At 45.2% G+C, this 27,802-nt stretch overlaps 1 protein-coding gene across 13 annotated transcripts in view; it reads left to right on the top strand.

Annotated features, from left to right (window-relative positions):
- Positions 1-27,802, top strand: part of MAP4K4 (mitogen-activated protein kinase kinase kinase kinase 4) — a 171,410-nt gene that overhangs the window by 61,892 nt on the left and 81,716 nt on the right. For all 13 annotated transcript variants that reach the window (XM_041119526.1, XM_029998681.2, XM_029998687.2 and 10 more), the window contains exon 3: positions 18,923-18,979. In XM_041119526.1, the coding sequence (XP_040975460.1) occupies positions 18,923-18,979 (57 nt within the window). The remainder of the gene's footprint in view (positions 1-18,922; positions 18,980-27,802) is intronic.

Below are 27,802 nucleotides of genomic sequence, written 5' to 3'. Positions count from 1 at the left end.
TGACAGCTTACGGTCTGCTAAAGAGCTTTGCAAAAACATTTAATAGATATTAGTTTCTTAAGTTTTAAAATTTTTGTTACTGTACCTTTTCATTTCAGGGGCCTTAACTATCTCAGTTTTGTAGATTTGGGAAGCATCTTGCATGTTTTGGATATTGCAGCAGACAAACAATACCAAAATTTGGTTTTTTCCCCTGTCTTTGAACATCAGGCCATTTTTTTTCCACCACACCGAATTTGTGGTACCTGTCTTTGAATGTTGACCTTTTAGTCATGGCCGAAGTGGTGGGAAGGACAAGTAGAGTCCAGTCCTGGAAGTGCTTGTGTCTAGCCGTGGTGGAAAGAAGCAGCCTTACCTCTCATTAACGGCATCATTAAATGGATAAGCCTTCTTTAAATCTAGCTTTGAGGAACCACATTCTCTTAATCTTGTATTGGCACTAAGTCACTGACACTGTTGAGGCAACTTTTTTTTTTTTTTCCATTAGGAATGAAATTTGGTGCTCTGAAGGGAGACTCTCTTGTGTAAAGAGCACGTAGGCAGGTTGTAGTGGTAGCTGGGATTGCTAAATGCTGGAATTCCCTCATCCCTTATAACCTCTTGTGTGCGCACTTGTTTCCTGGGCTTGCCTTCTGTAATGGCCTGCCGTCACGTGTTGGCTTCCTAGTGGTGGCTAGGCAGGGATCCTTTGTGAGGGGTAATGGTGCTGCAAGCAGTCCCTTTCTCTTGTTCTTCCTCCCCCTTGCTTTTTATTTGGCTCTTTCTTCCAGCTTTCTGGAGTTAGTGCTACCTCTTTATGTCATGGTATATCCATGAGACAGATTTCTTTGTCTCAGTTCGGATGTTTAAAGCGAGCAGAGATGTTAGGAAAGAAGCTCTGTTGGTTCTCCCCCTGACCCCGCAGCTCATTTTTGATGGCTCGTCACTTGCCTGGGCCATAGGTCTGTGAGTGTCACGTGCGATCCAGTATCAGGTAATCTTGACTGAAGAAAGGCAGGCTTTGCTCATCATTCACGAGGTGATGCTAGCTGGGGGAAATGAAATTCTAACAATACTTGAATTTATTAGGTATTCTCGCTTGAGATCCTGTTTTCTGAGATGAATGGAGTCGTCATCGCTGGGAGTGCTGAAGATCTGATGTGGAGGAAGAGATGAAAGATAAGGCTGTACTTGCACCTACATGCCATATCTTCAGCTCCCTTGCCATTGACCCATCCACCAGTAAAAACACTCTCTCTTGTTTGTTTGCAGTTGTTACCTCCTATCTCCCAGGGCTCTGCCAAAGCCGAAGCACGGCATGGTTCCCCAGGGCGGCCACGCCAAGCCAGACATGCAGACCTCCATCCTGGTTCCTTGGCGGGGCTCATCTGTCTGTCCTCTGCCGTGTTTCTGACCAGCTGTCTTTCAAGTCTCTTCCACAGGGCAGCCTGGTAGAAACGTAGCCCGAAGGCCTCCTTTTTAAGTGAATTTCCTTGAAGAAATCAGACTTGATTTAAGCATATCATGTATCTTCTAGTTTGTTTGCTTGGAACATACTGGCACAGACTCGCCTATGCTTTGAATGATTTCTATCTCGAGGCAGAGCTAGAACTTGTCACTAGTAAGTGTGTACTTATCGTTGAGTGTGTGACACATTCATGGGAGTCATAAAAGTAAACCAAATGAACTTCTGCCTGCAATGAACATGAAAATGAAGACTGGAAAGCTGGAGTGATGTACTTTGAATTCACACTAGTAGGTTTTCCTGATCATTTTCAATTGCTTTTACTGAAGCTAAGGATGGTTCTTGAAGATTTTCATGTAGCAGTCAACTAGACTGTTTGCTTTTTCTCGCTTGCTGCTTCTTGTTGGATTTCACCCGCTGATTTCAATGCTAACTATAAATGCAAGTGGCAAACAGTATAATTAGGTAGATTAAATCTCTCTTAGCTACAGGCTTATTCACATAATGGAGAAATGTTGGTTTTCTTCTTTTTTTTTTTCCCTTTTGCTTTGGAATAGTGTCTCCTGAAATTCTAAAAATTAATGAGCAGACTAAATGGGAGCTGCATATTATCCATTTTTAAATGTGTACAGACGATGGGTTGTTAGCTACTGAAGCATTAGTAAAAAAAATGAAAATAAAAAGTGGAGGCATCAAAATCAATTAAAATAAAATCAAGCACTTGCTAATTTTGCTAAAATGGAGTGCTGGCATTTGCCAGTAACTTGTATTTGCTTGTTTTCTCACCCCAACCGTTTGGTTGCATATTGAGGAACCCTTGCTCTGTGCTCCCTACAGAAACTTGGATGTTACAGCTCCTCAGTTTTAATTTTTCGAATCTCGGATGATTTTACATCTGATCCTCTTAACTTTGCTTCTTTCTTGGTTGCACTTAGGGTTTGTGGCAAAAATCAGAAAAGGAAGCCCCTGTAGCTTTCCGCTGGTGGAAGGTACCAGCTCCTTCCCTTCTTTCTCCAGTACTGGGCATCTTTCGTGCTTCCAGCTTTGAATTCTCATGTTTATTTGAACTCAAGCCCAGCGTAATATCAAATTAAGCTTTTGGGGTTTTCTTCATGGTTCAGATGGAAATTCATTGGAGACTTTGAGCCTGGTTTTGTTTGTTTATTTTCTTTCCAGGCATCTCTGAGATGCGCTGTAGTTAGACAAGGAATAAGAGTAGCACAAGAACCCTGTTCTTTTTACTTGTTTTTGACCAAAATATCCTCCCAGGCCCTCCCATCCTCCCCTACTCTACAAAGGTAGAGTAAGACCTTTGGGACAGATCTGTGTGTCTGTGGGGACCCCGTTGCCCTTGGTCAGGCTGTGCGTAGCTGCAGCGGGTGCCCCCGTGGTGCTTTTGGGAGGGTCAGAAAGCCACCAGCTTTCCCTTGGAAAGAGCCGGTTGTAGGAGCCTGCCTCCCTGCCAGAGACAGAGTCAGGCAGAGGTGAGTGCTGATGGAAAATGTCTTTTGGGGTGTACGTGTGTGTCTTGCGTGTGTGTTTTTCACCTTCAGCGAGAGTGGAACAGCATTTCAGCCCAACTTTGCCAGAGGTGGGGCTGCCAGGGGTCACACAGAACTGCACCTTGGTCGCTGCCCCCGACCTTCCTTCCCTTGATGTCCCGTAGTTTCTGAATATGGGTAGTTTCCCTGGGTGGTGAAGCACCCTCACCTCCTGGGCTGGTGGGTCGGATGGGATTCTGACTTTTGTCAGGGTCTTGTCACCCAGGGTAGGTGTTGCGGGTGGTGAAGCGGTGGCTGGTGCTCAGGTTTAGAGCATCGTGCCATTAGTCAGCCCGGAATTCAGCTGTGTGTTTGGTGGGGCTGCCCCACGCTTAGCATGACTATGCATCTGTGCGTGTGCGTGTCTTCAAACACGGCCTATAATTGACAGCACGTTGCACTAAATCTTGTCTTGTATGGGCTTCTCCTGGTGATCCATTGGTTCAGTGAAATTGCTTTTAAGTGTTAAGCATTACTCTTGCTTGTGTTTTGAAAGACAAGCCCTTGGACTTGTTATGAATTCTACTTTGACAGCAGTTGCAATAGCTGTGCATTGTATAATTGAGCAATCAATTCCAGCATGCTATATTGATGTTTTCAGTGCAGACACATGATTATAATAAACTGTAATGCTCTTTCAGTAATTAGACAAGTGGCTGTAAATTTAAAAGGGAAACTTTAAAAGCATTGGAACTTTTGGAAATCCAGTTTTATTACAATTTAAAAAATAATTACTTTGTTTTAGCTCTCCTCAGAGTGCCGTAATTTGGGACAGGCACAGCTGGCGTACGTAGACCCCTCCCCAGCATCTTGGAAATCCAGTCCTGCTGGTGATACAGCATTCAGACCGGTGAAAAGGATTTTGTTTTCTTTCCCTGATGTGGGGAGAAGGGAGTAGAAGTAGTCAGGCAGCATCACAGCTGATTTAATTTTGTTTTCAGTGCATGACACTTAATTGGAAGATTGCTTAATTCTAGGAACTGCTGTTCTGCACCACTGTACCACATAATGTATTTAGGTCATGGCTATAGCATTTGGTCAGAGTACCTGATTGTATTTAACACGACTGTTTTCCAGATTCAAGTAGTGATTTGTGTAAATGGTAGATAGCTTTTGAGGCAGCATTGCTCAAACTTTCCTCTGTAGGTAGGTTTGCATACATCCTAGGAAGGTGTGACTGAGCAAATGCCTTAAAACAAGTAGAAGGCTTCTACTTTTTAAAAAATTTGTTTATTTCCAGTCCCCCTCTCCACTCCTTTTAGCAAGATTGGAAGTGGTGGAAAGGAACGGTAAGAGATTAAATTTGACTACAGCTTTAGCATTATGTATATCTGTGTTTGTAGGATTACAAATTTTTAAGTTTAAATTCTGAGTGGGATTAAGCAGTGTTTTCACTTGTGAATCCCCAACCAGAAACTGCTCCCTCTTACTGGAGGTTTCTGGGTTGTTCCCCACCTGGGTCTGTCTCTGAGCCGCAGTGGCTGAAGCAACTGGTTATTTTAAAAAGACCCACGTGGCAGGAGGCTGAGTGCTGGCTCCAGCTGTGCTGCGATCTAGATGGGACTGGGTGCATCCCTCACAGTCAGCTGCGTCTGCTCTTGGAGACATCAGTGTATGGGCTGATATGTGGGATCTTTCACAACTGCCTCTTTGGAAAACACCCAGCTGAGGATGGAAACTTTGGGCGTGTAGGGCGCTCCTGAATTGGGGCTGAATGATTGCTGGAGCAGTTTTTTTGGTTTGCCAGGGGCTGGGACTTCAGTCTGAACTGTTTACAGGCTCCCATTTCCACATCTATATTTAGGGGAGATGATCTGATGGGCCAGGAGATGGTCAGCCTGTTGTAGTCATTGGGAGGGCTGGCCCGTTGCCTGCTTCCTTTATGTTGTGCATCTGCCCTCAGCGAGACGGGACCCTGTCCAGGCTCACGCCGTGTCCCCGCTGCCTCTCCCCTCCATGTGAGTGTGGCTGCCAGGACACTTGCAGAGCCAGAGGGATGGCTTTGCTGCCTCTGCTGGGGGGTTGTTGGGGGTTGAGGTGCCTGCCACCCCCTTCTTCCTTCCCCTTCGCTGCCTGGGAAGCATGCCGTGTTAGAGAGGTTTCATGGGTGGTGATGCTGGGATAAGCTGCCTGGCTATGAGCGGTTACAAAATGTATTAGTTATCCTCCGCAGATGAATTTTGGTCGTCACTCCTCTTTTGCAGTCTAGGGCAATGCTAAGTTGTCCTATTTGTTCCAGTTTGCTGAATGATTTACAACCAAAAGCTTGGCCTTTCCGACTACCAATTTTTATATTACAGCTAATGACAGTTGTGCTCCAGAGTAGTGACTTGTGGTCTGCAGGAATAGCTGGTCTTGGATCGTGAGCTGAATAATACTTCTGTATAGTATCAAGAGAAAAGAGGTTTCCCCCCGCTGTCAAGTCCAATTGTTATTAGAAATACTAAAAAAACCCAACTCTGCAGTTCATCAGTATCCTACCTACGGTTACAGAAGGCGTGTGTGTTGGGGACTAAAATCATAGAATCTTAGAATCATGGAATCTTTTAGGTTGGAAAAGACCTTTGAGATCATCAAGTCCAACCCTTAAATTAACACTGCCAAGTCCACCACTAAACCGTGTCCCTAAGTGCCACATCTACACATCTTTTAAATACCTCCAGGGATGGTGACTCACCCACTTCCCTGGGCAGCCTGTTCCAATGCTTGACAACCCTTGCAGTGAAGAAATTTTTCCTAATATCCAATCTAAACCTCCCCTGGTGCAACTTGAGGCTGTTTCCTCTTGTTCTATCGCTTGTTACTTGGGAGAAGAGGCTGACATGCACCTCACTACAACCTCCTTTCAGGTAGTTGTGGAGAGCGATAAGGTCTCCTTAGCCTCCTTTTTCTCCAGGTTAAACAACCCCAGTTCCCTCAGCTGCTCCTCACAAGACTTGTGTGCTAGACCCTTCACCAGCTTTGTTGCTCTTCTCTGGACACGCTCTGGCACCTCAATGTCTTCCTTATAGTGAGGGGCCCAAAACTGAACACAGTGTTCGAGGTGCGGCCTCACCAGTGCTGAGTACGGGGGGACGATCCCTTCCCTGCTCCTGCTGGCCACATGATTTCTGATACAAGCCAGGATGCCGTTGGCCTTCTTGGCCACCTGAGCACACTGCTGGCTCATATTCAGCCGCCTGTCAACCAACATCCCCAGGTCCTTTTCTGCCGGGCAGCTTTCCAGCCGCTCTTCCCCAAGCCTGTAGCGCTGCGTGGGCTTGTTGTGACCCAAGTGCAGGACCCGGCACTTGGCCTTGTTGAACCTCGTACAATTGGCCTCGGCCCATGGATCCAGCCTGTCCAGATCCCTCTGTAGAGCCTTCCTACCCTCCAGCAGATCAACATTCCTGTCCAACTTAGTGTCAACTGCAAACTTGCTGAGGGTGCACTCGATCCCCTCGTCCAGATCATTGATAAAGGTACTAAACAGAACTGGCCCCAATAAGGAGCCCTGGGGAACACCACTGGTGACCAGCCGCCAACGGGATTTAACTCCATTCACCACAACTCTTTGGGCCCGGCCATCCGGCCAGTTTTTTACCCAACGAACAGTAGGCCCATCCAAGCCATGAGCAGCCAGTTTCTCCAGGAGAATGCTGTGGGAAATGGTGTCTAAGGCTTTACTAAAGTCCAGGTAGATATCCACAGCCTTTCCCTTATCCACTAAGCAGGTCACCTTGTCATAGAAGGAGATCAGGTTAGTCAAGCAGGACCTGCCTTTCATAAACCCATGCTGACTGGGCCTGATCACCTGGTTGTCCTGTACGTGTCATGTGATGGCATTCAAGATGATCTGCTCCATAACTTTCCCTGGTACCAAGGTCAGACTGACAGGCCTGTAGTTCCCTGGATCTTCCTTCTGGCCCTTCTTGTAGATGGGCATGACATTTGCTAACGTCCAGTCAACTGGGACCTCCTCGGTTAGCCAGGACTGCTGATAAATGATGGAAAGTGGCTTGATGAGCACCAGTGCCAGCTCCCTCAGTACCCTTGGGTGGATCCCATCTGGCCCCATAGACCTGTGTGTGTCTAAGTGGTGTAGCAGGTCACTAATCATTTTCCCTTGGATTATGGGGGCTTCATTCTGCTCCCCACCCCTGTCTTCCCGCTCAGGGGGCTGGGTACCCTGAGAACAACTGGTCTTATTATTAAAGACTGAGGCAAAGAAGGCATTGAGTACCTCAGCCTTTTCCTCATCCTTTGTCACCATGTTTCCCTCCGCATCCAATAAAGGATGGAGATTCTCCTTAGCCCTCCTTTTGTTGCTAATGTATTTATAGAAATATTTTTTATTATCTTTTATGGCAGTAGCCAGATTAAGTTCTAGTTGGGCCCTTCTCATTTTCTCCCTGCATAACCTCATGACATCCTTGTAGTCCTCCTGAGTTGCCTGCCCCTTCTTCCAAAGGTCATAAACTCTCTTTTTTTCCCTGAGTTCCAGCCAAAGCTCTCTGTTCAGCCAAGCCGGTCTTCTTCCCTGCCGGCTCGTCTTTCGGCACATGCGGATGGCCTGCTGCTGTGCCTATAAGATTTCATTCCTTCTTGAAGAATGTCCAGCCTTCCTGGACTCCTTTGCCCTTCAGGACTGCCTCCCAAGGGACTCTGTCAACCAGTCTCCTAAACGGGCCAAAGTCTGCCCTCAGGAAGTCCAAGGTAGCAGTTCTGCTAACCCCCCTCCTTACTTTGCCAAGAGTCAAAAACTCTATTGTTTCGTGATCACTATGCCCAAGATGGCCTCCAACCATCACATCACCCACAAGTCCTTCTCTGTTCGCAAACAACGGGTCCAGCAGGGTGCCTTCCGTAGTTGGCTCCCTCACCAGCTGTGTCATGAAGTTATCTTCCACACACTCCAGGAACCTCCTGGACTGTTTCCTCTCCGCTGTATTGTATTTCCAGCAGACGTCTGGTAAGTTGAAGTCCTCTATGAGAACAAGGGCTAGTGATTGTGAGACTTCTTCCAGCTGCGTATAGAATATTTTGTCTGCCTCTTCATCCTGGTTGCCCATAGCAGACTCCCACCATATCTGCCTTGTTGACCTTCCCCCTGATTCTTACCCATAAACACTCAATCCTATTGTCACCATCATTAAGCTCTAGACAGTCAAAACACTCGCTAACATACAGAGCTACCCCACCGCCTCTCCTTCCTTGCCTCTCCCTTCTGAAGAGTTTATAGCCATCCATTGCAGCACTCCAGTTGTGCGAGTCATCCTACCATGTTTCCGTGATGGCAACTATATCCTATAGTTTTCCTGCTGCACAGTGGGTTCCAGCTCCTCCTGTTTGTTACCCATGCTTCAGGCACTTCAGCTGAGCTATTGATCCCACCACCTTTTTGGGGGAAGAAGCCCTAATTCCGACGTGACCATTCTCGGGCACTTCCGTTGTTTCTAACACATCAGTAACCCTTGCATCTTTGCTGTTGCATGGATCTCCATCCCCTACCTCCACTGAGATGGCAGACCAAAGGACCTCGCTAGCACAGTGTCCCTCAATCGCTGGCATGCCGCCCCCAGGCTTATCTCTAGCAAGTCTGGTTTTATCCCTTTCCCCCTTCAAACCTGGTTTAAAGCTCTTTCAATGAGCCCTGCTAACTCCTGTGTAAAGATCCTTTTCCTCCTTTGAGACACGTGTACCCCGTCTGTTGCCAGCAGGGCTGGTGTTGTGTAGACGAACCCATGACCAAAAACCCCAAAATTCTGCCGGTGACACCAGGCTCGGAGCCAGGTATTGATCTGCTGGCTTTTCCTGTAGAAAGAAATCTCACAAATCCTTTTGCACTGAAATAACTTTTGCTTAATCTGCGTTATATTTGTACCCTGACTGCACAGCAGGGCAGGTGGGGACCGGCTGCAATGGCAGCAGCACCGTGGGCTTGCTTTACAAGTCCTCCCGAGGAATTTCTTTCTCTTTTTGTTTGCCACAACTTGGTCTGCGAAGGCCTGTAGTGAGTTATTTAAGAGCAGTGAACGTGTTTTGACTAGTTTTTGTGAGGCACTTGGTGTGTTCTTGAGTACTCGGTAAAAAGTAATAATCGGAGAACGCGCAGGCTCCATTTCCTTAATGAATGCTGTTCTTTTCCGTGGATTAACCTGCGAGCCGAGTATGTTGCATAATGGCTTTTCTGTTGTGTGGCCCTTTCACATAATAAACACATTGGCCACAGGCTTTGGGAATGCAACTTAAATACTACCCAGGTAGCAACCAAGAGGAAATTGTGTTCATTTTGGTCCTTCTTTTGCTAAATAAATAAATAAATAAATAAAGGGCCTGGTGACCTCTGAGGTTGGGGCTTTGTTGTTGGCAAGTCTGGTACAGAAAGGGTTGTTAGTACAGGCTTGGATTTCTGAGTCAGGCTCCTGTGCTGACGAAGCAGAAATAGTTTGAGGTCTGAAAATACTGCCTGAGTATTTGAAAATAGTTTGTGTGGACACAAAGCTGTTTACAGATCACTCGCTGGCCACGTGCCAGTTTCTCAAGGACAAGGTGGGGGTTTTTTTCCTTTAGAATCACAGATGTACTTGGCAGAGCGTCAGAAGATAAAAATGCTGGAAAGAGTCTTCTGGTTTGAGTCCTCGTTTAATTAAAATACATATAACTTTATGCTAAATGTGTGGTTTGCATCTTGCAAACAAGTTGGTAAAGTATTTCTTTATTTGCTGTTACCTACAGGGTCCTAGTATAAAACAGGGTCCCTGTTCTTTTTAAGAAAGTCTCCTCTTGTAGTACTCCGTCAGCATATCTGGTGCTGTAGAAGATGCATTTTAGTTTCAGCAACTGCTGCCTAGTAAATTATGGTTCCCTAGTCCACAATGGCAAGGAGATGGGACTAACTGGAAGTGGCACTGATGGTGTTTGTAAAGGCTAAAGGAAGGAGAAGCCAACCAGTGTCTGCCCTCAGTAGGAAAAGCGAAAAGCCCTAAAACACACAGTTCCAGCCCTTCTTTGTTGTGTGTTGTAGCACTGGAGGAGTATTGACAGTTGGACTGGAATTTAATTTTGGTTTTTTTATATATATATAAATGTATATTTAAGAGTTCATTAACTTTTCTTTACTGCTAATGTTCTGGAATTTTTTAAAGGTAGCGGATGTGAAATCTTTCATTTTAACCATGTTGAAATAAAACTCACTATGCAGCCTGACTTCCCTGCTCTGCTCGGTTGTATTGTTCCACGGGGATGGTATAAATGAAAATAGTTCTCCTTCTTCTTGCCCCTCATTAATATTAAACTGTCCAATGACAGCCTCGGATCCTCCCCACAGTGTGTTTGTTAGCATCTTGTGGTACAGCTAGACAGAAGGTGGGACTCTCGGTGAGGACAGCCGAATGTGGCAGTGTGTGTGTTGGGCTCCTCCTTGTCCAGCGGGCTGAATCAACAACAGCAAACCCCAAACGTATTAAAAAGGGAAATAAAAGCAGTGGAGCCAATCATTCTCCTTTTCCCTTCCCCTCCCACCATGTCTTTTGCATTTACAATGAGGTTTCGTACCTTCCAAAATAATTCCCTCATCTGTTTAGTGTACTTGAAATTAAAGAAAAAGTTGATTTTTATTTAATACCCCTCCTGGTGCTCTCTGGGAGGCTGCTGGATGTTTCGGGATGGTGCCTTGGCCAGCCAGGCCCCCGAAGCAGCGTAGCCGACCGTGTGCTGTCTGTGTCTACTAAATGCCGTCCGGTGAGGAACACCGTCCCCTCACTGCCTGGGGGTGGCCGTGGCCCGTTTCTCAGAGCCACTGGTTTTGGCAGTAGACTGAAGGCAGCAAGGCTGGTAGGGTGTGCATGGGCTTGGTTTTCCTTCTCTTGTGGCATATGACCTCTGACAACGTCCCCCAAGAGAGTGCGGGCTGCTGACAACAGTGTTGGTGCATGGAGGGGCAGGGACTAACTATGGTTTTGATTTTTTTTTTCCTATTTTTTTATTTCCCCTCAAAGAAAAGTATGTCTTTTGTGGCACTTCCATGTACCCAATGCTTAAATACTTAAATTCGTCAGGGGCATCTCTCCCTTCTCTTTCAGAAGGTGCATGCCCAGCACCAAGGTGGTTTCTCAGCAGCTTCTCGGCGGTGAGCAGAGTGAAATGGGCCCAGGCTTGCCTGGGTTTGCAGAGGGCCTTGGTCACAAGGTGTAAATTGCTCCGTTCGGTCGGAAAGCTCAGATTTTGCACGTCCAGGGGTGATGAGTTACATGTCAGTATGAATTCATTTAAAAAGCAAACAAACTAAGAGAAGCAGCCCCGGGCTCTTTTCATCCAGGCTTACTTCGATGTCACTCTGGAGAAGCGGTCAGGAGACTCTGCCCTTTATCTGCCATCTCTCAGCTAAGGAGGCACCTGCGTTGTTTTGAAGCCCTCGTCCACCCACGCTGGGACCTCGGCGGGTCCGTTTGGGCCACGCTTGGTCTGAGGTGGAAGCAGCGTGCGGTGCGTGACGTCTCTCTGAAGTGGCACTGGGTGGTTGTGACGGTGGGGCGGTACCTGGCGAGCACAGGGCTCGCTCTGGTGACCTGTGGTGGTCCCCTTCAACCTGATTAATGCCACCCCTGCTGCCAGGTACCCTATGGCCATGCCACCAAACCAGGCCTGTCTCTCTTTGAGTTGGTGGCCGAGATCCAGCGGAGGGTGTTTGGTGGTGAAAGTGGCTGCTGTGGTGTAAAATGAGAAGTCATCTGTATCTGTAGCCCATGCCATTTTGTATCTGTAAGTATGTGTTCTATCATTTTGGTCTAAATTCTTCTCTTGATGGTCTCCATCTGGCTTGTTTTTAATTATAGTTGCCAGAAAGAAATTGTTCTGCATAAAAGAGACCATTGCAGGGGGTGCGAAGAGACAAATCAGTGTTAGGAGGGGTGGATTTAATGACTGGTAAAGCTGTTAACTTAGGGTGAAGAACTGATCTGAATGAGAGTCGGACACAGCAGATTTTAGCTGATGTTTCCGGAGGAAGCCAAATGTACTCTGAGCCAACTGTGTCCACATGGGAGGTATGCCTCTACTCTGGTTTCATTCTTTTCTTTTGTTTTAGTTTGGGGGTTTTTTTGGTGTCTTTCAGTAGTGTCCCAACTAAATTACCTAGGTATGTTTAAAACCAGAAAAAAGGGGGTTTTTTTGCTGCCAGTGTTGCCAGGGGACCCTAAGTCATCGACCTTTCCTGCTTGGTTTTTGGGAGGGAGAAGGAAGAGGGAGGGAGAAGGAAGAGGGAAATCTGTAAGTGCCACTTGATAAGGGAATGTTTTGTGCCATTTGAGCCAGGAAATGTGTAGCCTTGGGGGATCCCACTTGGCTGAATGGACTGGGATTGGCATGACTGGGTAACGAAGGGCCAGCTATAGTCTTAAACTGCACCACTGGTAGACCTTTTACCCTACCCTTCCCCTGCAACATCCCCCTCTTGTGCCAGCTTTTTTTCATCTATTATCCAGACAAATGTCTCAGTGGCTGTGAATTAAAATGGGCATGATCACCAGGCCTCGCTTAGGCAAATCTGTCTGAGCTCCTACGGGGGACTGGTGTTGTTTTCCAGGTGAAGTGGCGAGAGAGCTGTCTGCCATTGCAGTTCTCTTCTTGTCCTCTCCCATCAGACAAAAACATCTCCTGCTGATCGGTAGGGCGAGGTGGACCGCTGGGCAGGGTGCTGGGAGTTGGCAGAGACGCCTCCTAACTCTGAGCTCTGCCGTTGACCTGTTGCGATCCTGGGAAAGTTAGATTGTGGCTTTCTGCCATGGTTTTCCCACCATCTTTCCCCCCCCCTTTTCTTTCCTTTTTCCTATTTAGGCAATGAGCTGTTTGGGAGAAGGAAATGCCTCTGGTAATGTATATCCAGCATCTTTCGGAGTGGGATAGCCACCACAAAACTAGCAATCAAAGTAAAAAATCAGTGCATAGAACTCTGTTTTTCCTTACTAGGGGTAACATCTTTTCACTCTGTCCCTGGAAGTACAGGACTGATAATAACTCTGCATCTTTCATACTTCGCAGAATGCAGTACTATGCATGAGTAAATTGTCATTATTATTTCTTCAATTGACAGCTAGTGAGCGTGTGGATATCTAAAGCGGGATAGAGTGTATGTTGTTTTCTGTTTTGCTTTCCAGGCATTTGATGTCAAGAGTTAGACAGAGGGAAAACACAGAACCCTGTCCTGTCTTTGACTTAAACAGTGGGAGTCTTTAATAGCTTCTGGTTGGTTTGGGTTTAGAAATCATCTAACAGGAAGAAAGAACATTAATGTTGGCCTTTTTTTGTTCTCGTGCGTTTCTTCGGTGATTTGCCAGGCTTTTGTACTGAGGTTGTTTGCTGATTTTTATTCTAGAAGGAGGTTCCATGCCAGATAAACATTATCCCTTTTTTACAGATTTATCTCCATTGCTGGAGCCTATGATTATTTAGCTTACAGAACACTGTATCAGTAGGAACAACATTATTTTGGCTACAAATGCAACTAGGTAGACTTTTTGCTTAAGAACATTTTATATTTTCTTATTTGGTTTTAACTGGGGAGGTTGCTTTCACTTTGTGCCATTCTGTCTTTTTGCCTGTTAAAAACGCGTGTTCTGTTTCCTCCGCAAGCATTACTCCCATCACTTTTCACAGGATAGGCCTAGTCTTTCTGAGGAGCAGGAAAAAATGTCTTGTAGAGTCCAAGTATTCGCAGTGCAAAGTCAGTTGGTCTGCAACTTTTTGTGTTGGCGAGCGACAAAAAGAGCTGATGGTAAACATGCGTTGGAATAATAAGGTATCATTTATTGCACTGGTGTGTGCAACCTAATAGCAGAGTATTGCTCCATGGCCTATTGCCTCAGGCTGGAAGGAGTTTAGAGTCAACTAAATGAGAAGCAAATTGAAAAGTTAATTTTGGCATGGGGGCATTGTACAGCACTGCTAGGAGGTGGCACCGTGGTGAGTTTTCACTTGATAGCATGTTTAAATCTAGCCTGGTGCTTCTGTGGATGTTGTAGCAACTGAAATTTGAATTAGTAGATTTTTTTTTTTCAACTTAGTTGCTCTTCTTTCCACAACTGTCAGCATAGGATACTGAGAGGTTGGAGAAGTTTTCCAGAGACTTAATTGTGTACAGTACACAGGATAATCCAAGCTTGCAAGTCATGAGTCACACATACTGCCTTCCTTCCTTAATGTGTGATGTTGCCCCATATTCTACTTCCATGCCATTTAGCTGGGGAGCAAGCTTCCAGAAACTGTCCCCCAAAAGGCAAGTTAATACACAGGCCGGAAACTGTGTTAGTAGGAGAATTACATTACTGTGGAATACATATCTTGGATAATTTGGGGGAGGTAGGAGGTAAATGAGCTGATAATATTTCTTTTGCATTTAATTTGCATAGTTCTTTGATAACATTAAGGCGTCTTAGGGAAAAAAAGCACCGTGAAAAACAGCACATAACACCACTTGCCTTTGAACCTTTCCAAAACAAAAATTTTACAGTACTAATGTGTGCAGAGGAAGAAAGAGGCAAGAAGTAGGTGTATTAACTGACTTGGAGAGTGTGGGTAGGCTTGAAATGTATAATGTTCTGCAGATCTTGGCAGTCTACCAAGGATTCCCCTTGTCCCCTCTGCTTTTCAACATGCATAAAGCCCACCAAGATGAGAAATAAACAGCATATTGCTATCAGACATGACTGGGAATATGCTTAAGTAGTGGATTCAGTTTAAGATCCAGTTAAATGCTGCAGTGTTGCTGAGTTGATGAGAAGAGCTGTAATTTAAACCCCTCCATATGTAAATGTAAATGAACTTTCTGTCATCCACATGAGAAGAAACAGGACAAGATTTGGGGTCAGCAGGCTCAACTCCATTGACTTGCTCATCCCAACAGGCCATTTAAAAATAGAATGGCGCAGTAGCAGTCTTAAAAATATTCTTACGTTGCTTCCTTGGTAGGATAAACAAGTGCTTTAATATGAATAGATTCATGAAAAGAGGGAAAGAAAGGCGGGGAGGGTGTGTAAGACATGACACGTAGCTTGGAAATTTTGGTCGATAAAATCTTAACATGGTCTAAATGAAGGGAATGTGTTGGTGGGCTTTTTTCCATGGGGCTGGGAGCCAGGCTCAGCTGACAGTGCTGATGTTTTGTTGTGGCCCCCAGCCCGAGACCTGGTAAGGGGCAAACTCTTGCTCCTGGGTTGATGTAGCCTTTACTACCTGTTGCTGCTACTATGCAGTGTGACCTCTGCAGCCTCCTCAGTCTGTTGTCTCTGGAGATGGTCATTTTATGCTTAGCAAGATGCATCTAGGTTGCTGTCTTCTTCATTGCATATTTCATATCCATACTTAACTTTTGGCTAGGGGACAGTTATCCTGTGATCCCCAGCCTCTGATATTTGGTATCTAGCAATATTTTAAGAAACTGCTGTTTTCAGTTAATGTGGGTCGTGTTTTGCAATCTCATGGCGTTTTTCAGATACTCGGATGGTAATTGCTGGCAATTTGCTGGGAGAAACAAAGCTGCAAGAACCTCTGCTGTGCCCTGGGGATGAGGGAGCCCGGGTCACCCCGAGAGGCCGCGACTCCAGACAGCACGAAAGCAGGGGCCTCATTCTGCAAGAAAAATGCTGTCCCGACAGAGTGTTAGCCAGTGGTGTTGCTGAGATGGTGTCTGGATGGGGCCTTAATGGTTACCACATTTATGAAGTGCCCTGGGAGTTGAATTTGAATAAATTTTAATCCCAGGAGATTGAGTTCAGAAGGTTTCTCCCATCTACGACTTCTGTGGTTCTTTCGTCGCGTTCAACCACTTTGCAATTTTGTTATTATTATTTTTAATGCAGGCACATTTTTCCAAAGCAAAAGCTGTCTATGAAAATCTGAAGATTGATTTCCGAAACGGGAATGCTTAGCCATTTCATGTTGCAAGCAAAATTATACTAGCATGCTAATAGTTTGACAAGTCTGTTCTTGAGTGGAGCTGTTAAGCAGATAAACAAACAAACAAAAACTCTGCTCATGCTTATATGTTGTGCTTGCGATGTTTGCTTTTTCCCTCCCTCTAAAAATGTTTTTAATAAAAAGAATGTGGCTTCAAAAATGCCCTTTTACTTCTCTCATCTAAATCAATGTCATGCAACACCCCCTCTCCCCCCATATATGTTATAGATGCTTAGAATATGAATGCTCCATACATTATGAAAAGGGTATTTGGAGTAATTTTTAACAATATTCTGAAATGACCAGGGTTTAAATTTGGCCTGGGATACTGAGCAGCCCACACTTCCCACAGTCTGTAGTTCCCTTGCTTTCCAGTCCCTTAGGAGGGTTATGGGAGAAGCTTTTCCCATCCCTGCTGCAGAAACAGCAAAGCGGAACGCGAGCAATCGCTGCGCTCTGCTGTAGCTGTCGTGGCCCAGGTTCTCGTAGGGACTAGCGGAGGCACCAGCAGGATCCCGTAAAGCTGCAGGGGAAGGGCGGTTGCGCTGGTGCAACATTAGTCATCCCGAGTGGGCCAGTCTCACAGGGAGGCATCTTGTCTTGAGAAAAGCTGTGAAGCTGAGCCCCTGGGAAATTTCGGGCTTCTCTATGGAAATAGCAAGCCCGCCAGTAGTTCATGGATTTAAAAAGACTAATAGAACAAACTTTCCATAAAATATGTGGCATCCTGTGGATGTCTTGCTACTTCGCTCTTCCGTGTGCCACTTTTTCTGCTTGGACTATGTTCTGCCACCATTTTAGCATCCCTGCTTTGCTGCAGAATGAATGGTGAACCATATTTCACTGTTTTTTAAAAAGTTTCTTCTTTGTCAGTCCTCCTTAGTGCTGTGAGCTTTTTTCCTCCGAGATGTCCTTGTTCCTCCCTTATCTTTAGCATATTCTTTTTGTACCTCAAACTGTGCTTCCCAACGTCCTTGGGCCTTCTAGTTCCTTCCACAGAGCTGTGGAAAATAAGGGCAGAGCTGAGAGGAGGCATTTTTCCACCTCAGTGTAAAACATTTTCCCCTCCTCCCTTGGTGGGATGGTAAGTCTTGAGGAAAAGCCCACAGGCTTTTGTCATTAGGCAGAGGTCCAGGGTGGGAAACTGGAGTTGCATCTCTCCTGGGCTTGCTGAAAGGCTTTGGTTCAAGAAGTAGTAAGGTCAAGATGAGGTCAATCTTGGCCACTGCACACATGTTACGACCCTAACTTTGTTTCAAAATCGAAACCAGCTTGAGACCAAGCTGTAAAAAGAAATGCATGCAATAAAGAGAGTTTACAGAGCCGGCAGAAGCCCGAGTACAGTAATTTATTTATAGAAAGCATGTGGATTGGTTAATAAGGGGAGAGCGCAGCACAATAAGAGTTGTTAAAGAAAGCGGAGGCTGTGAATTCTGCAGCATTTTGTCCTTTCTAATGCATCAGCAATGCCTGGCCGTTACGTCCAGGAAGGGCATCATAAGGTGTGAAGGGGTCAAGATTTCTCCAAAGAGACTAGTGGTTTGGGGTGCTTCAGTTCTAGGGTGCCAGTCTGGAAAGAATCTGGAAAGAGATTAAGAAGTTAGTCCAGGAAAAAAAAAATACCATTGATGTCCATCAGTTATAGTGGTTGCTACGTATAGGTTTCTGCCTAGGAAACTTAGAAGTTGGTGATGAGAGAGGTAAAGGAACTGTGACTTTAGTGATATGCTTTGTTGTGGTTTTTATCATTATTTGTGATAAAAGTGAAGAAGCGTAGTGGGCATAACTCTTGTTGAAGAGCTTGACTGATTCAGAGAAGAGCCTTTGGGATAATGCTTGGGAAAGGCGTTGGGAGACCAGGCTGTTTGACTGGAAGTCTTGGGGCAGACTGCAGGGTGTTAAGTGGAGAGCTGGAAAATACCAATACTAGGACCATTTCTAAGTGCCTGTTCAGAAAAAAAATAGAGAACAGCTAATTGATATGGCCCCACCTCGTGCAAAAATATACTGGAGAGAAAAGGGTTTTGTGAGAAGTCAGCCGAGGCGAGTTACAGCCCACCGTGGCTGGAGCGGCCGTCGGGCTGCCTGCCTCCCTCCCAGCCCTGCGATCCGCCTCCCGCCAGCTCTGGCTCTGCTCTGACTGCAGAGCAAACCACTTTAATTTCCTGATCTGCAATCCCCCGCCCCACCCCGCAGTTTGCTTTTTCTCGGCTAACTTTCTGCCATTTTAGTGATCTCAATCAGCTTATCATATGATCCGAGGAGTGCCAGAAGGAGCTCAGTGCTCCCGGGAGAAATGTGTGACAGGAGGCTGGAGGGAGGTAGGGGAAGGAAGGGAAGGAGCTCCCTGCTGCAGGAGCTGGGATCTATTAATTCAGCTCCAGCTGTACTGAGAAACCATACCCTTATGGTGGCGTAGCTGAAGGGAGACGACGTCTTGTTCTTGTCTAGCTATCGTGAGACAGGCAAAGAGAGCGATTGCAGGTCTTCTTCTGCATCACTTGAAGAAACTTCACTTTTTTTTTACTAGTGAAGACCAAAACAAAGAGAAATGTCCTTTTGCAACCCCCTAAGCATGCTTGCATTTACCTAGTAATATGTCACCCAGGTACCAGGCACTGGTGCATAGACATAAAATATGCAATATGTGGAGTTTAACTGTTCTGGCATGTTAATAAACTATCATTACTGACTATCAGCTTTGCTAAAGTAAACAGAAGGGAAGCTGTGAATGTAATCCGTCTGTGCTTAATCTTGATAATCATCCTTTTAATGTGGAGAAAAAGAAATGGATTCTAAGATTTGTATAAGAACATTTTAAAAAGAAACTTTTTTTTCTTTTAGCCATCTAGAGTATTTGTTGTTTTTTCATATGAAGCATCAGAAGAGTCCAGCACAGCTGGGGCAAAACCCAGTGGCTGGAGCTCTGGTCTGAATGTTTTGCTCTGTGTGTGCTGAAGGGATGGGTGAGATGCCGGTGCTGACAGTTCTCTCTTTTTTTCAGGGTCGGCATGTCAAAACAGGTCAGCTGGCAGCCATCAAAGTCATGGACGTTACTGAGGTGAGTAGGGGAACATTCTGCTTTATTAGCAATATGGGTAAAATTTAATAATGAGAGATGGCATATGTCTTACCTTGTATTTCTGTTGAAGGGCATGGTCCTTGCTTGTGAACGTTTGCTTTCTGTTTGCAGGACCTGACCTCTTGAGCCCATCTGCCCTTTACGAGATTTCTGGGCCCTTGCGTGCAGGGGCCTCTGGCCTTCACAAATTGCTTTGACTAGTCCCAGGGTTTATGAGCACACGTAGCACTCCCTTTTCAGAAACTTCTCAGAAGAGGGAAAAAAAGTCAGATGCCCTGCTTCCCATTTTTTTCTCTTAAGTGTAGCATCTTGCTTTTACTCAAAAAGAAGGTGACTAGGCTGCTTGACGTAGAGGGCACTAGTTTCCCTGGTACATTTGCAGCCTACAAAGGGTATACGTTTATTCAAAGGAATGGGTCCAATAAAGTTCCAAGAAGCCTGAAAGCAGAAACATCTGCAGGAACGTTATGCAGATTGCTGGCAGAATTCAGCATTGTAAAGTAGTAGTTGTAACTGACCCAGGGGGATTTACTGTGGAGCTTTAGATGGGAAAGATGGGAAATTAGCCCAGCCAAAGAAATAAAAAAATATATGCCTATATTTGAATCCTTAGATGTCTTGCAGTTTATGCTGTTCAAAAAGCAATCAGTTTAAATTAAGTCTTCAAAACAGATCAGGAAAAGCATGGGTTTTTCCCTGTTGATTCCATTTGTATTTTATAGAGTTACATCCGCAAATTAACAAAACAGCTTCAAATTTAAAATCAAATGAGATCCTCCTGTGTGATATCTGCAACGCTTGACTGATATTGCACTTCTGAAGAGAGGTTATGCCTCTTCAAACCAAGCGTCTTTATTTTTCTGAACTCCTCAATTTTATATAGGTATTAGGGGAAAAATTATGTTAATGCATGTGTATTGTACAGAGCAGGGGGTCCTTGGCAAGCTGGTTATATTAAACAAAACTCCTACAAGGGTGTTGCTGCAAAATGTTTTATATTTTTATGTGTGCGTATAAGTGCCAACAAGTAAAAACGGCCTTGGACACAAGCTCCTAGGAGAGTGGCTGGGGTGTAAGGGGTAAACAGGCAGGAGAGGGAGGACAACAAGAAGGCAGGGTTAGGTCGACTGATAGGACTTCAGTCATATCTCTGAATCTCCTTGTGATCGATGGGCAGTGTGACTGCCACTCTCTAACTTAAGCTGTTGTGTCTGCCAAGAGCTAGGCATTCTTGCTTTGTAAGATGGCCTGATAAAAATCAATTTTCAGCTAGAGATTTTCAAAGGCTGCCTTCATGAGGAGACAGTGCTTTTTTGCTGCAGTTAACAAGCAGACAAACCAGAGAAGAATGAAGGTGCATTGACACACAGTGAATGTTCTTTGCACAGCAAACCTTTCCATTTGTGCAGCGTTTTTTCACAGGACAGCTTGCTGGACTATGCACGGTGAAGGCTTCTTCCATAACATTAAGATTGGCTGTACTGCACACTCCCTCTGTTTTTAATAGCATATATTAATCACAAACAGTTGTAATGGAGAGGTTGCACAGCATAAGGAAAACAATTGAAAAATGCTGTCTATAGTACGGCTGAGCTCATGTTGCGGGAGATGGCTTATGTTTTGAAACTTTCAGTGATTTTTGGCTGGTTTTGAAAAGCTAGTTGTATATTGGCACTGTCTATCTTTTATCTCACAAGCTCATGCTTTTTTAGGGGATGAAGGGCAGTCAGAGGAAGGAGTTTGGAGATGTTAGCCCCATGCAGCTTAAAAGTGTTGTTCCTACCATTGGACCTCATGTGTTTTCGCTTCGAAGTAATGAGCCTGTGGAGGCTAAAAAAGTGGTGTAAATTCTTCCAAGTTGTGCTAAGTCAGCTCCACTTTTTAACACCAGGCATGGGTGATAACATTGCATATACCATTTTCTTAGTGGCAGATGTGGCCGTAGGTTATTCCCATCCACTCTTGCTCGCTGGTTCCTTGCCTGTTTCCCAACACTTGTGCCGGCACAACTGCCCTGGGGCCAGATGGTGACCTGGATCAGTGAACAGGCCCCAGTTCCAGGTTAAAAATACCCTCACTCCTCTCTTTCTCCTGGTTATTTATAACCTGGATCGGTTCGTTGTTCTAGTTTAGCGCATGACATTACAAACAGTTGTGCCGTCGCTATGAAGAAGGTGGCATGAGACTGGAAACAGCCGCCGACGGCCATGGGGGAGAAGGGGCAGTAGCTCAAATGGACGTTGCTGTCAGAGATGGCCGAATCATCAAGCCATGGCTTCAGTTCCGCAAGGGATGGTTTCATGAACACCTCCTTTTGCTGGTGGATCGTGCAGCTCCATCCTGGTTCTAGCTCACCACAGCTTATGGGCATGGTCGGAGGAGAGAACGTGGGGACAGAAGGGGCAGTGACTGCCTCCCTCAGCACTGCCCCAAAAGAAATGCTGAAGGAACCACAGCCTCAACTTTACCTTCTCCGCCTGCTTCAAGAGCTACAGTTAGATGAACTACTCTTGCAGGCTAATGGTAACACTAACTGTGTCCATGCCTATGGGGAAAGAGGCTTGAGTGGAAACTTCCACAAAACTGAAATTGTGAGGTTTTTGACGAGCGGCTACTGAAGCTCTAGGTGATTTGTGCCTCTGTGTGTGTTTTACTGGCAGTATTATGCCTTTCTGCTTAAATATAAGCAGTGCTGTGGAGGATATCTGTTTGTCTAACCTGTGTTGAGAACAGACACAAGACTTTGTTTCTTCTGGGATATCTCTGATCCACTGCTTGCTTTGCCAAATGCTTAACAAATTAGAAAGCCTAATGTGTTGGCACGCGCTGTGGGCACACCCCAAATTTTCAGTTTTCAAGGCCCTAATTCTGCAATTCAAACATTGCTCAGGATCAGCGAGGTTACATTAGTTCTGGGCTGTAAAGCTTTGATCACCCGAACAGGAGGGATGTCAAAGTCAGTGAAGGCTTTCCTTAAAAAGTTTGGGTTGGCATGAAGAAAACGAGGTAGTATAACTGCCGACTAGAGACGTTGGAAGAAACATTACAGCTCTGTAATGTACATGGCGCTGTGGAAATGCTCTTCATCCTTCTCAGCTTTTCTTGTGGTTTTCTCTTCAGATTTTAATTTTGAAAAGAATGGTGGTAAGGATGAGAAAAGAGGAGGTGGGCTGAAGATATCAGCTTGATCTTTGAATATATTATGACTAGTTAGTACTGCTGCCTGAAACGTTGGGGGGGTGTTGATGTGCATAAAACTTTCCTGTCTCTTCCACTTTCCTCCTCTCTAAACAAATTAAGAAAAGATCTAGAAGATTTGTGGATCTTTATAGATCTTTAGATCTACAGCACTAAAGCAAGCACTAAAGGATCTGTAAGATGTAAAGATCTGTAAGTCTTCCTACAGAATGGTGCATATGTAGGTCCTATTTTCACTTTCAGGGGGTGAAGCTGGAGCGCATGTAGGGTGAAAAAATTTCACTGGAGCATAGAACAAATAAAAACAAAAACCCACCAGTCCTCATCAATTAAAAGCTATTCTGTTGTTGGAATGAGCCCAATGACCGTAAAAGGGGAACAATACGAGCTATCAGCGTATACATGCTTTAAAAATTATTTTCCAAAATGTACATATGTAGGATGAATCTCAAGCTGCACACATGTTGTGGGGGGAGGTGTTCTTTGAGAGATTCCTGTAGCCTGTCTTTAATCTTTTTATTGTAGGATCTCTGTTCCTTTTGGGGCATTGTTTTGGAGAAGGTGGTGTTCAGTCCATGTTGACCCCTTCCACTCACTGACCGTGCTGTTAGGTTTCCATGAGCTCCTTGCTGCCTACTGGTGTGCAGCACTGTAGCATACCAAGTGAGCCATGACTGATGTTATCAGATGCAACACAAGTATACTGTAAGATTTGGCAGTCACCGTTTAGTTAGAAGAATCCATTTTCTTGTGAAGCAAATAACATTTAAAACCTTAGCAAAGCTTATTTGGCAAATCTGTCTGCATCTAAGCTGTTAACTTGCATTACACCCTAAACAGATGGCTTGACTCTGCTTAACTCTTTTGGAGGTTTTCTTTGCAGCTGCATGGTTGTTTCCAGTGTCACTCCTGTGTTCCCCTTCCAGCGATGCTTTTCTCTTTGAAAGGTTTAGTAACTGATCTTGATGGAAAAACATAATCGCTTCTTTTCTGTTTGTTATAACCCCTGACGCTGCTGCTTCTTCCTCCTACCTCTTCCCACACACACTCTTGGCATCCCTTGGGAAAGTTTTCCGCATGCCTTTTTAATAGCAGCATTTCTCAGCTCTTGTGCCCAGTGTTTCATGACTTGTCCAGTCTAGTCTGTGTAAAATTATGCTAAGTAAACAACTGGATACTGTATCCTGCTGATTTATGAAAGAAGCTGGATTGCTTTTAGTGCTTGCCTGTCTTGCCCTTTCTGTATGTGCTCTGCAGAAAAATTAACAACCCCGAACCAAAACCTCCAGGCCTGCAGAGAAACGTGGCACGTCTCCCGTACCTAGACAGGAAAGGTTACCCGAATTATTCATTGCCATCTTTCCAACTCTGCTGACTGCTTTTTTCTGTTGCAGTAGGCAAGTCACTTTGATTCTTGTGAGTCTGTATCTTATGGCCCATGTGGTGTTATAAACTGCGATCATGTGGATGATCTATCCATCGTCCGTAAGACATCCCAAAAGCAGTCTGCAGAAAGACTGCAGATAAATAAAAATGTGTGTGTGTTCCCATACATGCAGGCAGACAAAATGAGGGGAAAAGAAAAATACAAAACACCAGAAGTTTGCCCTAACTTTTATGTGCTTTTTCTTTTTCTCATGAAAATCCAAAGACAGTCTGTGGATTTTGGTCTGTTTGGAGGGAAAAAAATTAAACAGTTGATGCCTCACTCTAGAATACTGGGAAATGCAGATCCTCACTGCACTGTGCAACAAAACTGAGCCAAACCAGTCTTGAGAAGCTGAAGATGGGCTGGCCTTTTAGTGTGGAGACATGAATGCACTGCTTTACCTGGCGTTACCTGGCTTAGTGCAGCTGCCTGATAAAGGACTTACATACCAGTCCACGGTTGTACTTACTGCGAAGTTAGCCAAAGCAAACCTGAAGCCAGTAGAGTTACCAAAAGCCTTTGCCATGTCCCTTCCTCTTGATATGAATTGGGGAAGATGGATCGGGGACCTAAAAATCCAGATTGTTCCCATGGGGAGTACTGGCACTCTGCTTGCTTGTCCCTCAAATGTGAGGTTGCTTACTACTAGTCTGTACAAAATTTTGTAGTATTTTGTTAAACAGTTACCTGGCAAAACAAAGAGTTGTTCTGTGGAAAAGAAATAAATAGGAAAGGTATTTACAATGTGGACAGCCTTGCTGTCCGGTCTCTTCTGAAGCTGATTAACGTCTGATCTCTTCCAGGTATTAGGTCAAAAACAAAGAAAAAAGAAAAAAAGGCTGCTAGGAACTTTCTATTACAGTTCAGGGGAAAACGGAGCTGGACAGAGTGGTCCCTTGAGCTGTAACGTCTGGTTTGGGAGAAGCTCAAAAAGAGCTGCAATAGTCTTGCAGCCAGCAGGGCAGCCTTTTTTGAGCTGCAGAGCATTTGTATAATTGACTGTTTCCCTCCTTAATTTGAGATTCTGCACCTACCTCTGCTGCATGCCCTCGCCCAGCAGCCTGGCACAGTTCCTCCCCAGGCTTTACCACGTTCCCGGTGCTGGGAGGCTCAGCCCTGCAGTGCTGGCAGGGTTGGCGGTGCTGGCTGACATCTGTGTGGGACCGGGCTCTGCTGCAGCCCCCCATCAGCTCTGCTGCCCGTTTTTCTGCAAGACACCCGGTCGGGTCAGGCGGAGGTGGTCCTGTCCGTCTTCAGGGTGAGGGCTGTGCATAGGGCCTTGCAGGGGGGCTCGCGGTGTCAGACATGGCGCAAGACCCCTGTCCTTGGGTGGCAGAGCAGTGCTTAGCCTGCCAGCTCGTAGTCCTCAAAGAGTAGAGCGACATTTAACTCTGGAGAGCCTTTTGTCCTTACAGCCATACAAGGAGCAGTGACTTTATCTCCCAGCAAGGAAAATACATCTAACACCCGGCCTGAGTCAGATCTGCGATTTTTGGATGTGATTCAAGAAACTTTCCTGGAGCAGTGCTGGCACCAGTTTGGATAAAGGGCAAACTTTCACTCTTCATCCAAGTCCTGGGGGTGGTTAGCAAGACTGTCAGGCTGGAAAAGCTTATTTGGGAAGGGGAGGATGTCAGGTTTGATGCGGCTGCAAGAGGGAGGTTGAATAGGGAGCTCCACGTGCGGTTTGAGGTCAGGGCAGAAAGCCGTGGCTGTTACCAAGCAGCTTTGGAAATAATTTGCAACATAGATTGACTGGAGAGAGCTGGTATCAAGCACCACGGCTCTGTGTTGCTATGTCCCAGCAAAGAGCAAATTCACGCTGATGCTGTGTGGTTGGGGGAAAATTGGCAATGAGGAGAGAAAAAAAGAGATGTAAAACATTCATACATCCTTGTTTCTCTGTCTCCTTTTTTCAGCATACGGTTTCTTTTTAGTACAAGATTTCCACCTGAATGGAAGACTGTTTGCATGCACAGCCTATTGTCAGTTGTCCTTGCGGGTATAGCTCTCTATATATTTTAACATGCTTGTTTTGGAAACTGACTGTTTCACGGCTTGAAGAAACAGATGTTTTCCTTTTGCCATGAAGATCCTTGAGGGCACCATTGCTGCTTCACCAGCATCTATTATCTGTCAACAGCAAAAGAGCTTTGACTGTGAAGGCTTCATGATGCTCGTTTAGTAGTATTCCTGTTGCATGGCTTTTCAGCTGAGGCCAGGAGATGGCTTCATACTCAAGGCTGATCGTGGATCACTGTGTTAAGAACGTGCAAAGAAAGCTGTGTTGCCTCTGCCTTCTCCTCATCTGTGTGCTTATGCCGGGTCTGATGGGCAACATTTTTGTCCTGTTTAGCAGAAAATGTTTTGCCAGTGCTCTGTAAATTGTAATGCAGTTTAGATTACACAAGCTGAATTTATGGCCACATAAAGGGCAGCTTTAAAATTTTGCCTACCTGGCTGTAAGAGAACCAGGTAACACTCTGCTGTAGCGCAACAGATGATGCTCAGGATATGCTCCTCAGCTGTGGCACTGAGATCTGTTACTGCTCGTCAGTATGCGAGAGCACATGTTTAGTACTGGAGCATAATGGAAACTAGAAGGCTGTGTAGGCTATACCTGACTTCCATTGGTGGAAGGACAGGATTGCATATTAAGAAGATTTCTCTGCAAGTCTTGAGCTCTTTGGACAAGTCTGGACTTTTTCTTTAAAAATTTCTTTCCTTCAGTCTGGTGGTGCAACTGCATTGACACACTCACAAGGAAAGGATAAGTCATCTAGGTGAGCTACTGATGTCTGTTACCATTGTTGTAATGAGTAAGACAGGTGCTTGAATTCCAGCTTTTGGGCATTGTTTATCAGTCCAAATGGGCAATAGTTATGCATTTAACTGTAATCCTGTGCCTATTTTTCTTCAGTCCTTGGACTTGGTACCTGCAGTCATCTGGAGGCCTGCTGTTAGCATTGACTAGGAAGTCACTAAAGACAATGTGATTTCATATGTATATGAATGACTGCGAGCGTCTTTAGGGAAATCTGCACTCTAATACTAGCAGTGGTGAAGGCTCAGTGTGGGTAGTGTGCTGATGCTTTCACAATTGTGATATTTAACCTACTGGTCATAGCTGCACTGACGCAAATTTGAGCAATATTAGCCGGCGCAAGTTCTAGTGATGGAGCATTTCTTCCAAGCTGAGCGGAGTGTTTGTGCAGGTGCCTTCCTGAGTGCTGAGCTCTGTTTGTTCGAGCTGTCTGAGGAGATTGGAGTTCTGTTGGGAAACATAAATGTTTGTGTGCAGGTAATAGCAAAAAGTATGGGGCTGTATTTTGTATCACTTCTGTCGGACACAGAGCACAGCTCAATTTACCCCTGATGAATCAGACACACCATCTACTCAAGGAAAACAAGGCAACCCTGTCAATACAGTGTTAGAGCATGTGTGCTCTTGCCAGTTTGGGCAGAGTAAAACCAACGAGGATTGTGACAGAGCATTGTGCTTTCATTTTAGCAAGTATCTAGGCTGAACCCAGGTCTGCGGTTGTATTCCTCCTGCCTGAATAGGCAAGCGAGAGATCCCAGGTCCAGTATGAGCTGCTGTCTTTCAGAGGTGCACTTTAAAATCTGGCTCAGGCATTAGGATCAAAGACAGGAGAATTAATTTTCTGTTTATGTTAAAGGGGATATATCTGCTTGAAATGTAATCATTCTTGACTGTGTTTAATTGTAGTTTCATAAACCACACCTGCCTGTGGGCTACTCCTGTTTTTGCTGCAACATTCTGTATTTTTATCTTGACTTCCTAAGGAAATGAGGCTTCTTGGTGATAGTGCATGTGTCCTGCCTTCTTTTCCACCAAATACCTTTTGGATCTGCTGGCTAACTTTGGCCAAGTTTAATGAGGAGGAGAAATTCCAAAGATACAAAGTCCCGACAAGTTATGTGCAAACTGGCAGGCTGTGCAGAGAAGGGAGAGGCTGAAATTTATAGCCTCTGCTTTGGGAATGGTAGGCAGACCTTAGCCACTGTCTGTTATCAATCAGCTGGCCACTGTTTTGCAGTAAATGAGGAGGGGGAAGTAGATTAGTCTTGGTGGGTTTTTTTGGGGTTTTTTTTGTTTGTTTGTTTGTTTTTTTTAAGAAAAGTTCTGATGCTTGACTTTCAAGTGAGTGCTG

This window comes from Aquila chrysaetos, chromosome 23, assembly GCF_900496995.4.
Source record: "Aquila chrysaetos chrysaetos chromosome 23, bAquChr1.4, whole genome shotgun sequence".
NCBI classification, from domain to species: Eukaryota; Metazoa; Chordata; class Aves; order Accipitriformes; family Accipitridae; genus Aquila; species Aquila chrysaetos.
The sequence above is the reverse complement of the archived record's forward strand: the minus strand, read 5'-3'. Positions and strand labels throughout refer to the sequence as shown.